The 12,682-nt window shown below is 42.3% G+C and overlaps 1 protein-coding gene across 1 annotated transcript; it reads right to left on the reverse strand.

The window, feature by feature from the left end:
• Positions 1–186: 186 nt before the first annotated feature.
• LOC105693589 (LIM homeobox transcription factor 1-alpha) lies at positions 187–6,367 on the reverse strand. Its single transcript, XM_048654838.1, has 7 exons — positions 5,845–6,367; positions 3,349–3,567; positions 1,436–1,656; positions 1,119–1,318; positions 880–1,000; positions 647–778; positions 187–489 (listed from the first exon to the last, which is right to left on the reverse strand). The coding sequence occupies exons 2-7, from the start codon at positions 3,555–3,557 to the stop codon at positions 287–289; spliced, it is 1,086 nt and encodes a 361-aa protein (XP_048510795.1). The 5' UTR covers positions 3,558–3,567; positions 5,845–6,367; the 3' UTR covers positions 187–286.
• Between the last annotated feature and the right edge of the window lie 6,315 nt (positions 6,368–12,682).

The following is a 12,682-nucleotide window of genomic DNA, read 5'->3' on the forward strand; positions in this document are numbered from 1 at the left end:
TTACGTGTACACTTATTTCCAAAATGATCCCACATTTTCATGATTGATTGAATGAATATTTTTCAAACGCATATGAGTATGATACAAGTACAGGTGAATTCGGTGGAGAGAAGGATTAAGAACTCGTGACGAAAAACAATAAAATATATTTCTACGTATATAATATAATAATATAATTTACACGTTTATTATACAAAGCGTTTGTTTCATATTTCACATGTTTATTTCTCTTTCAAAGAGTTTCGTTGTCCTCGCTGCGTTGGCGTCGTGCACCTCCAAAAATCATTTATTCCGCGATGGCGTTCTCCTCCTCACAAAAGTAGCTCGTGTGCATCGAATAGAGTCTGTCGATGGGATTAAGCCCGACACCCTGGCCCCCCTGGAGTGGCGAGGAATAAGACAAACCCCTTTCGGGTGCATTGGTGGAATGGTATGTGGGCATTGTCGCGTACGGCATAAGCCTAAGGTGGTTCACCTTTTCATCCACACCTGAAAAAATGAAAAATTTGCTGGGTGGCACAGAGAAAGTATAAATTACATGCTTTCAGAATTAGCTAGTTTCAAAAAACTAGCCGCCGAAAGTTCTTAGAATTTTTTAAACTGCGTTCGGAATCTACCAGGTTGACCAAGAGATTGACATTATTACCTGGATATTCGGGATGGTGTTGTTGATTGAAAAAAACGTCATCGGGGTCGACTTCTTCTTTCACGGGTACGAAATGGTCTTCCGAAGCCCTGAGGTATTCAGCCGTGCTCGTCTCAACGTCACTGCAACTGTCTAAAAGTGCATAATAATTTAATGCACGATGGTTCGTATGATGTGCATGGTACCGAATTTAATCGAGCAAAGTAGCCCTAAAATTTCAGGTATGAGCGTACTGTGTTCTTCTTCTTTCGTAATTTTCTTGTTCGCCGCATCCATTTCCTTGTCCGTTTTTCCCTCTTGTCGCTGTTTTTTTTGTATCTTCTTTATCTTCGCTCTCTGATTTTGGAACCAGACCTAGAATACAACGAAACTGAAAACCCCCCATCGTCATACCTCGAGAGACAAAGTGCGTCTTCCTTAAAAACAATCCTGCATTCCAACAAAAATCGAGGCAACACGCGTCATTCCTCACCTGTACTATTCTCACACTGAGGCCAGTTTCTTTTGCCAAATTTTCGCGCACTTTGCGACAAGGTTTCGGACTGACTTCAAAGGACGCTTTAAAAGCTCTCCTCTGTTGTGTGGTCAGAATAGTTCTCGGACGTTTAGGTCCGCGTCTTCCATCGTGTGATCTCGCAATTGTAGCTAGTTCATCGGACCCGAATTCCCCCACTGAAATCAGGACAACGCCGCGATCAAACGAATGGTACTTGATGAGGAAACGAAAAAAAAAAAAAACCATCGAAATAGATCCGTACGATCTGGACGATTCCGAATCCAAAAACTCACATTGCGTGTATCCTTGCATCATTTCAACTTCCTTTTCGTAATCGGCTCTGCAGAAAAGCTGGCCCTGCTTCAGAACGAACTGATCGCCTTTCTGGAGTCGAGATCCGCAAACTACGCAGACGAAACATCTCAGGTGAAAAGCTCCCTCCTCTCCGGCCCTCATCACCAATTCTTCCGGAGCCACTGTGAGACCACAACCCAGACATTTGTGTCCATAAATTCTGTCGGAACAAGTTAAACAATATCCCGTTATACGCGATTTTCTAACTGTGTCGACTCCTTTTTTTTTTTTTTCTTTCTTTGCCTCGAACAACATTGTGGCTGTTTTTCTGTTTTTCTTTTATCACGATCTAATATACGACGATAGGGCTACCGGACGAGGAGTTGCACCCCTCATGACCAGGGAACAAGATAGGGTACGGTACGTCGGAGCTAGCTAAATAGCTAACAAAAAACTAAACACACTCGCGATAAGTGAAAATCGACTTTTGTCCTCCTAGAGGTTCGACCAGCAGCACGACGTTATCTGGATCTATATACGCTGTGATAACCCCGGACACCTGTAGCCCTCTCATCCGCTATGACCGGTGTTATTGTACGTCCACGCAAGAAATACACGTATGTTACCGTGCCCCCGTCAGTTGCATACAGGGTAATACGACACATCGAGAAAACTGATTATGTCAAATGAAAGCGAACTAGCTATGTTTGCGTCGCAGTCAAAAGTACAGCTCAGCAGATCAGCTGAAACCACCCCGTAAAACTGTAGACATAAGTATACCGTACGTATGTATTGTATTTTACTATAAAGCACCACGTCGATTGTCGTATTCAATAAAGGACTTTGTATCGATGACACGTCGACCGACTAAACTGGGGTGTCCGTCAAACAAAGGGGGCTCTCCCCCGTCTAATAAGCAAGATGCACGTGTCGCGACGGAGGGGGGCCTTCGTGTGGGGCGCATACCGCAGAAAATATTCCCCGATGATATATCAGGGGGTCAAAGAATACCCCCGGTGGTGGAGTATCGGTCTACAAAAAACGGAAATTCTGACAGGCAAAAGCAAAAGAATTCATCGTGATTTTTATCTATTAATTTTTCAGTTTTTCAAGACCTTTGTTTTTCGAATTCTGATCATTGAGAGCCCTATACGTGTAAATACGGAATCTGAAATCGATGGTCCCGTACGGGGCGCCACCCTGCATCCCTTCCGAAGTCCCCTTTTGCTGCTTGAAAATACCGTGAGGTGGAGGAGAGAGAAGAGAAGAGAAAAGAGGGAGGAGCGAGTGTCGCACGTGCTCCGAGCCCTAGAGTAATGTATTAATATATTCCTCATCCCTCCGTCCGACGCTCGCGGGGAAACCCCGTATAAGGGGTGTCGTATTTATATCAATTTATTGGACATTAGGCTTCCGTACGCCTTCAACTCCCGCGGGGAGCATTGCGGCGGCTATGCGGTGACGAGGAACCCGCGACGTATAACTGTGATATATATATATATATAAGGTATATACCGGAAAAACGATCGTTCCTTGGGAATTTGTCGGTGGTATTGGAAAACAATTTTCAGGATTTCCTGACAATGCGATTTCTATACACGCACTAAACCCCAACGCACACTTCATGATACGATTCCGATATCGAACCAGCCCGCTCTTATCGTTGGTAACATTTTTTTTTCTTCCTTGTTTCTTGAACTCCATTTTAGAACGTTAATGGTAATGTTAAGAATACATTATGGATCGTCGGGGGAAACGTTGAGAGTCAAGAATGATCCGTAGATCGTTTCACAAAGGATTGAACGCAGAATACCACCCCCTATCTTATAAGTATTGTTCTCAAAAACTCGGTTCATCTATTTCTGAATTTCTGCTTTCATTTTATTTCGATACACGAATCGTTGTATTATACCTGTCGTAATCCGCCCTGCAGTAAAGTTTGTGATCTCTTGTGAAACACGAGATGGCCAAAGGTGATGCGCAGGCGGCACAGGAAAGACAGTCCTCGTGGTAACTCCTATCGACTACTCTCATCACGTAACGGTCAGCGATACCACGACCACAAGCCGCACAAATCGCCATTGCTCCCATAGCTAGACCTGAAGTTTCCAGTAAGGCCATCCACTTCGTGCTGAAATTCGAAATGTCGTTTTAAGACAATTAAAATACATAACCGACTTGGACCATCGGGTGGATCACTATCTGCAAGACCATGATGGAATGTCCCATCGCCTGATGGGTACAACAAAATGTGAATTGTCCACACAGTCTGTGACCTTTTTTTTCGTAGGGATCATCGACCTGATCGGGATCTCAAGAATGATCGAATGACAAGGACGAGAAATTATTTGAGAAACTTCTGTCACGGTGAAAGGGTGTACTTTTCTCCTTTGAATTCTCTCTACATTTTGAGCCAAAGAACTGTTCCTGACAATTTTCACTCCTCGAGCGATCAAAAAAGTAATCCAGAAAAGTGCAGCACGACTTCTTCACTCTACCCCCCATCGTTTTCCCTTTCTTTTACTCCCTCTTTCTCAATATGATCGCGACAAGCTGACGCCTCACCGCGAGTAGAGGAGTTTCCTAGCCAGGCTACCGTCGTCATCTTGAAGGGGTGCGAGCGTAGGTGGTATTGGTCCGCACGCCACCCCAGATTATAGAGATCGGTCGTCCCGTAGAAGGTCGTGGAGCGTTATTGTGCTAGCAGCCGGTGTCCGCTAACAGCTGCCCGTCCTCCCCGATCACCCTGACGACCCCAACCCACCCGAGTGCGGCGAAACGAACCCCAAGGATCTCCCGGACGGAGTCCTGCTCCTGCATAGCGTGCAGGGCATTCGGGGGCCCGCAAAAACGAGGCGAAGTCGTTGTCTGGATTAATTGTTCCGCACCCCGATCCCCGTCCCTCGAACACCGAACCTCCCCCTTCCCCGTAGTCACAGATCTTGTTTGGGTGGCATTGAAAGCCGATTACATGGAGCGATTATGAAATCGAGATCGGCACCGGCGCGGACGAGGATTTTCCACGGGGTGTCGACCCCCGCAGTAGATATGATCCACGTAACTTATTACTCGGATCGGGAGATCCTTGAACTTCACATTAACATACGTTCTGTACACCTCGAATAACCATCTACTCGCCAGCTCTGTGAACCAACCAACACCCATCGATTCGAAGTGTGCGAAGTGTAACAGGTTGATTTCCATAGCCGACCGTTATCGTCGCACATCGAGGTCGAGTCCAGGATGATCGAAGTTCCGTTAGAACTTATACCTGTATGCACGCGTTGTAACAATGGGGTCAGATTAAATCCAGTCTAGTTGTATCCCGAGGGATGTTGAATCGTCAGGTGAAATCCTACGTGTCGGTACAAAAGCGTACGAAGTATGGAGCGTTAGGGGGGAAAAACTGTTGCGCACAAAATTGATCTACGGAAATCACGAACACTATAGGGGCATAAATTGTCGACTCGGCGGACTCTTGAGGCGTCTGGCCGTGCAATAAAGAGTGTGAAAACTCAACTGACATTTGAGAACACAAGGCTATTTTTGAAAAGGAAAAATCTGGTTTAGAGCGTCGACATCGTCGCAGTTGTTACAACAGCGTCCGTCGGCAGGTCGTGAAAGGCGAGAGAAAATAAGGAAAAATAGGGTAGAGGGTGGGAGTATAGGAAGTGGATTATAAGATGTACAACCCGCTCTCTCCTGACACCGATACGGTGCATGCACATTTACATCCCTGGGGATCCGTAATTTATGGGGTGGCGACGTATCGGCAATTGAAAAACGAATTACGCTCTACCGGTTCCGTTTTTCGAGTCTGCATGTGCCTAGCAGCCGCCAAAAGCTACGGACTATTATCCCCCTGCCTTTGAAACCGGTTTCCAGAAAATCTGAAGAAAAATACTCCACTGATTTACCATACGTTAGAAAAATAAACACCGGTAGTCGGTGTGACGAATTATCGTTGACGTATCGCGCAGTTTGGGGATTAGAGATCCAACCCTTCGATAGAAAAGAAAGTAGAGAAATTTGTACAGACTTTTGGAGATGAAGTTTTAATTCCGAATCACAGATAATTACGTGGACATGCATTTTTTTTTGAAGATCCCTGCGTTAATTTATTCGGAACAGAGGACTGGTCCTCGATATGGTGTCGAATTTTCGCTTGAAATGTGATTACGCAAAGTTGAAAATATGAAAAAGTCCCGAGCTTACAAATTCCATCAAATAATACCAGTGCCGAACGCGTTGCGTAATATTTCGTTGGTAAAAAGTGGCTTCTTGCAGATAGTGATTGATTTCTGATATATCTACGCAAAGCTATACATTGATTCGATTGAATGAAAATTTTTCAACATATTTTGAATACGATCGAACATATCGACATTCTTTGATTGTGTCTTATTACCTGAACAGCTTATCCAAAAAGGGGTGATCAGATTCGTTGGATGTCGTTGACACGTGCGAACGCCATATTCCCACAAATCGTCGTCAATATATCCCGTCGAGTGAAGAGTAGAGTGCAGAAAACTGTTCCACGGTATCGATGAATTTTTTGTAGGGCGATAAGGAGATAGAAACCGTTTACAAAATCGCGAAGAATTCTTGATGAGGAGATACAAGAGGAATAGTTGAATTAAACAAAACTGGCATAATACTAGTCTTATTGAGCTGAAAAATCGCGGGTGTTATTGGTAATATTTTTAGGGGTTGAAGGTACGCGACTATAACTGGTAAACTGGTTTGAAATTTGTCTGCGCCTTTCAGAAACCGCGGAGATCAACCGTTCAGGGCAGAGGCGAGTAAGGCGAGCAAGGCTTGGTCGTGGCGGTTATTGTTCCAGGAGGAGAGGTCGCCGATGGAGCCATGCGAGAAGACCTGAGAGCTCCGCCTCCGCAGACACCCTCGCGATTCGCGGACAGGCGCGGTGCACACTCCCCGAGAGGGGTTCTCAAACCGATGAGATATCATGAACGACTATGAAAATCCGTTTACCGTGCAATAGCTCGCTCATCCTTCATTACAAGCATCGCAAGCGATAGTCTGAAACTCTGCGAAAATACGTTGTCCGGTGCGTTTCTTTTTTTTATCTGTTTCGTAAGTTCTATTTTTTTTTTTTTTTCAATCGAGTTTATCAGAGAGGGCGAGCTGTATTTTAGAATTCGTATTTGAATGAGGATTTTGAGTTTTTTTTTTTGATTCATGATTCGTCAAACTGAGAAATTCTCTTTCGTGAAAAAAAATACCATGTGGAAATGTGCTTGCGATTCAGGTGATTGATTTTTTCGAACGAAATACGAGAAAACAAATATATTTGACGCAAGTATGCAGCACATGTTTCGAAAATTGATTGAAAACGAGATCAACAAATCGCTGAACCATTCTGAGTCATCTAGTTATTAATAATTAACGTTAGAATAACGATTTTGAAATTATATCGACTCGAACGCTCGAAAGTTGTGCATTCCAGCGTTTGAAAAACATGGAAATATATAAATGGAATATTCATGTAAGACGAATGCTCCAGGTGGGGTCCATAATCCGAGATATTTCAGGTTGATCAATCTTTGAGATATGAAGAACTTTCCGTTATGAAGTCTCATCTGCATTGCCAGGTTGGAAAAATTCAATTATCTCTAAAGACAAAGATCGAAAAATGCTACCAGCATGTGAATAACCGCGGTATAAATAAAAGTCACCCCTAACTGAAACTTATACATCACGCATTATTCGACGAGTGTAGCAATTTTTTTTTCCTGTGGTTTATCAAAACTTTCTCTCAATTTCGTAGTTATGCGGAAGAGGGTAGTCGCATTCATGATTCCGGTTGCTCGTTATCTAAGAATAAATCAAAGGGTGTAATCGGGGACGAAAGAATTTGTCTTTTCCATGTTTAGGGACATTTGGAGCGTTGGATACAGCGGCGATCCTTATGACTCGGTATGACGGTATTTCGACAGCAGCACCCTTCTTTTATGCAAATATATCGCAACGAGCTGAGCAAGAGTTGTACTCGCCTTTGAATCTGTAAACATTACTTTCAAATCCAAATATACTTATTATGCCATTATCAGATATTTACACTGAATACAAATTTTTCAAATTAAATATTAAAACTCCACTCGCAGCTGCACGGCACCGCGAACCGAATATCCATAATAAGCTGCTCGAAAACTCTCGCGGAAAATAGATTCCAATCAACGAAATTGCAATTTAGCGGATTGCGGGGGGAAAAGAGTGACGAAAAATTATCCCACGTCCTGATACGCCTCAAACTGCAAACAAGGACAAATGAGAATTGAATCAATATTCAATCCGAGAAACAGATGAGCCTTCGATACATCTGCAACTTTCCTGAAATTCTGGAATTTTTACCCTCATTGTAATTATATTACACGTGAAAACCGTAGACTTTAAACTTTAACTCGGTCCGCTCAACGTGTAATACTATAATAGTTACACGTGTATCTGTGTACTTACCGAGCGTATGTGTGTAACCATGAACTAGATTCATATCACCCCATAATACGATAGGGGTTAGCGAGTTCGAAGCGTCAGGCGACATACATCATATGCCTTTGAAAATAGAGGAGAAAGAGAGGGGTAAAGAAATATATCTCTCGCGATTGATTGAACAAAAATTAATGACTGTCTGTCTACAAAATAATGTATTTTGACCTCAGGAATCCGATTCTGAAAGAAAAATTGATCTATCTCTGAAATTGACCGAGTGATCGCCAATTTCCAGCTTTTCGGGATCGAAAATAAAAACATCATTTTATCGTCTGTTTCAATGTAGTTCGTACCCGGGAATTTGAATCTGAGAGAATAAGAATTGATCGTATGGCACTTTTCCCATGTATTTCGACCTCAGGAACACGAATCCGTTGTCCAAATTGAGCTACGATTTTTTCCCTGCGAGATATCCTCAAATTTGAGCCAAAAAATGCGAAAAAATTGGGATAACTCGGTCAATTTCAGAGATAGATCAATTTGGCTTTCGGATTCGAATTTCTGAGATCGAAATACATGAGAATAGCATGGGAAACCCAAGAAAATAAAATGTTTATTTTCGACCCAAAAATCGATAAATTTGCGCGGGTTCAAATCCCCTTGGGGATTTTTGGGCCAATTTTTTTTTTTCTTGCGAATTGATCGTACGACACTCTTCTCATGTATTTTGACCTCAGGAATCCGATTCTGAAAGAAAAATTGATCCATCTCTGAAATTGACCGAGTGATCGCCAATTTTCAGCTTCTCGGGATCAAGAATAAAAACATCATTTTATCGTCTATTTCAATGTAGTTCGTACCCGGGAATTTGAATCTGAGAGTATAAGAATTGATCGTATGGCACTTTTCCCATGTATTTCGACCTCAGGAACACGAATCCGTTGTCCAAATTGAGCTACGATTTTTTCCCTGCGAGATATCCTCAAATTTGAGCCAAAAAATGCGAAAAAATTGGGATAACTCGGTCAATTTCAGAGATAGATCAATTTGGCTTTCGGATTCGAATTTCTGAGATCGAAATACATGAGAATAGCATGGGAAACCCAAGAAAATAAAATGTTTATTTTCGACCCAAAAATCGATAAATTTGCGCGGGTTCAAATCCCCTTGGGGATTTTTGGGCCAATTTTTTTTTTTCTTGCGAATTGATCGTACGACACTCTTCTCATGTATTTTGACCTCAGGAATCCGATTCTGAAAGAAAAATTGATCCATCTCTGAAATTGACCGAGTGATCGCCAATTTTCAGCTTCTCGGGATCAAGAATAAAAACATCATTTTATCGTCTATTTCAATGTAGTTCGTACCCGGGAATTTGAATCTGAGAGTATAAGAATTGATCGTATGGCACTTTTCCCATGTATTTCGACCTCAGGAACACGAATCCGTTGTCCAAATTGAGCTACGATTTTTTCCCTGCGAGATATCCTCAAATTTGAGCCAAAAAATGCGAAAAAATTGGGATAACTCGGTCAATTTCAGAGATAGATCAATTTGGCTTTCGGATTCGAATTTCTGAGATCGAAATACATGAGAATAGCATGGGAAACCCAAGAAAATAAAATGTTTATTTTCGACCCAAAAATCGATAAATTTGCGCGGGTTCAAATCCCCTTGGGGATTTTTGGGCCAATTTTTTTTTTTCTTGCGAATTGATCGTACGACACTCTTCTCATGTATTTTGACCTCAGGAATCCGATTCTGAAAGAAAAATTGATCCATCTCTGAAATTGACCGAGTGATCGCCAATTTTCAGCTTCTCGGGATCAAGAATAAAAACATCATTTTATCGTCTATTTCAATGTAGTTCGTACCCGGGAATTTGAATCTGAGAGTATAAGAATTGATCGTATGGCACTTTTCCCATGTATTTCGACCTCAGGAACACGAATCCGTTGTCCAAATTGAGCTACGATTTTTTCCCTGCGAGATATCCTCAAATTTGAGCCAAAAAATGCGAAAAAATTGGGATAACTCGGTCAATTTCAGAGATAGATCAATTTGGCTTTCGGATTCGAATTTCTGAGATCGAAATACATGAGAATAGCATGGGAAACCCAAGAAAATAAAATGTTTATTTTCGACCCAAAAATCGATAAATTTGCGCGGGTTCAAATCCCCTTGGGGATTTTTGGGCCAATTTTTTTTTTTCTTGCGAATTGATCGTACGACACTCTTCTCATGTATTTTGACCTCAGGAATCCGATTCTGAAAGAAAAATTGATCCATCTCTGAAATTGACCGAGTGATCGCCAATTTTCAGCTTCTCGGGATCAAGAATAAAAACATCATTTTATCGTCTATTTCAATGTAGTTCGTACCCGGGAATTTGAATCTGAGAGGATAAGAATTGATCGTATGGCACTATTCCCATGTATTTCGACCTCAGGAACACGAATCCGTTGTCCAAATTGAGCTACGATTTTTTCCCTGCGAGATATCCTCAAATTTGAGCCAAAAAATGCGAAAAAATTGGGATAACTCGGTCAATTTCAGAGATAGATCAATTTGGCTTTCGGATTCGAATTTCTGAGATCGAAATACATGAGAATAGCATGGGAAACCCAAGAAAATAAAATGTTTATTTTCGACCCAAAAATCGATAAATTTGCGCGGGTTCAAATCCCCTTGGGGATTTTTGGGCCAATTTTTTTTTTTCTTGCGAATTGATCGTACGACACTCTTCTCATGTATTTTGACCTCAGGAATCCGATTCTGAAAGAAAAATTGATCCATCTCTGAAATTGACCGAGTGATCGCCAATTTTCAGCTTCTCGGGATCAAGAATAAAAACATCATTTTATCGTCTATTTCAATGTAGTTCCTACCCGGGAATTTGAATCTGAGAGGATAAGAATTGATCGTATGGCACTTTTCCCATGTATTTCGACCTCAGGAACACGAATCCGTTGTCCAAATTGAGCTACGATTTTTTCCCTGCGAGATATCCTCAAATTTGAGCCAAAAAATGCGAAAAAATTGGGATAACTCGGTCAATTTCAGAGATAGATCAATTTGGCTTTCGAATTCGAATTTCTGAGATCGAAATACATGAGAATAGCATGGGAAACCCAAGAAAATAAAATGTTTATTTTCGACCCAAAAATCGATAAATTTGCGCGGGTTCAAATCCCCTTGGGGATTTTTGGGCCAATTTTTTTTTTTCTTGCGAATTGATCGTACGACACTCTTCTCATGTATTTTGACCTCAGGAATCCGATTCTGAAAGCCAAATTGATCTATCTCTGAAATTGACCGAGTGATCGCCAATTTTCAGCTTCGCGGGATCAAGAATAAAAACATCATTTTATCGTCTATTTCAATGTAGTTCGTACCCAGGAATTTGAATCTGAGAGGATGAGAATTGATCGTATGGCACTTTTCCCATGTATTTTGACCTCAGGAACACGAATCTGTCTGTCATTCTACCGTAAATTTTCCACGGATTTTGGATAAGCAGATGACTGAAACATTGACTTGTGTATCAACTCGTAAACTGAACCTGCGACGTTCAGGTCGTCAGGGCTGAGCCTATATTGCTACACTCTAGTGTACAAAGGTAGCGGAGTATTATATGTACGTATTCCACTAGACGAGATATGCCAATAAAGGTGAGGGGGTGTATTTGTGCGTATGCCTATGTAGGTATGTATAAGGTATGTACTCGAGTATGTGGATGGGCAGGAGGATCCAGACTCGCGATCCCACCGGATGACGATGCCCATTGTACCGTAACTGGTACGGCCTACCCGTCGTTCGACGTTCGGAGCAGATATTGCGAGGCCATATTCCGACCCAACCAGCTCTCGCAATATTCCGAACCGTGCTCAAGAAAAACCTACCGACCCCCTATACCTATAGGACAGGTATCTATATGCGTGCATAAAGATCTGGTGTATAACACCACCTATTCCGGGAAACGTTAGGATCCGGTAGGACATCCTTCGATCCTCCCCTGCAGGTCTGGCGCCAACCGAGCGACCGAGGTTCCGTGATTCCGAAATCGTGTCGGTATATTGATGAAAAAAACGTCCCCGACAGGGTCTGCAAGTTTCATTCAAACGAGGAGACTGCCGCTGCTTTCTTACTGGAAAAAATATTCGCCCCTTCGTTGCGCAGGATTCGATCAAATATATTCAAATGGATCCCTCAACTTGAAATTTGTATTGAATTCATGCAGTCGAGTTTTACTTTGAAACTTATAAGCCTAACGAATTTCTCATTCCAGTGTTTAGAAATCGCGAACTTTGGGATCTGAGTTATACGAGGACTTATGAATTTGGATGTCCACCAAGAATTTGAAAGTATTTCAAACAATCTTTTACGATGGAGATTGTAAAAAATCAAAGAATGAGCCAATATCCTCTTCGTTGATCTTTTTTTGTACGTGTATCACGATTTTTCGAAATAACTCACTCGTACGTTCAATCTACGGCCCATAGCAGCAAAGAGCAGGTCCGTCCTTCGAAGTTCAGCGATGCGGAATCCGGCGATCTCTGGGTCCAACTAAAGTCCATCGCATTATTCACGCGACTGACGCCGAGGCTGGTATCTCGTATACGTGTGTCCATAGGAGGATGCGAGATTCGCGGGATACGTAGACCGGGATGAGCCGAAGAACGAGTAATGAAAGTAGGATTCGCTACCAGGGGTGTAAGGTAGGAAAGTAGACGTATACGTACCGTATCCCAACTATACCCACTACGGCGTAGAACGTCAGCAGCGCGGATGGG

This window comes from Athalia rosae, chromosome 4 (assembly GCF_917208135.1).
Source record: "Athalia rosae chromosome 4, iyAthRosa1.1, whole genome shotgun sequence".
Taxonomy (NCBI): domain Eukaryota; kingdom Metazoa; phylum Arthropoda; class Insecta; order Hymenoptera; family Athaliidae; genus Athalia; species Athalia rosae.

What these genes read in the sequence shown, in the direction of transcription:
- LOC105693589 (XM_048654838.1), bottom strand. Translation starts at nt 3,557, where the DNA reads ATGGCCTTACTGGAAACTTCAGGTCTAGCTATGGGAGCAATGGCGATT. An exon ending in GATGCAAGGATACACGCAAT is followed by an intron (nt 1,319 to 1,435) that starts GTGAGTTTTTGG and finishes TCCTGATTTCAG; the next exon opens with TGGGGGAATTCGGGTCCGAT. An exon ending in TACGAAAGAAGAAGAACACA is followed by an intron (nt 779 to 879) that starts GTACGCTCATAC and finishes ATGCACTTTTAG; the next exon opens with ACAGTTGCAGTGACGTTGAG.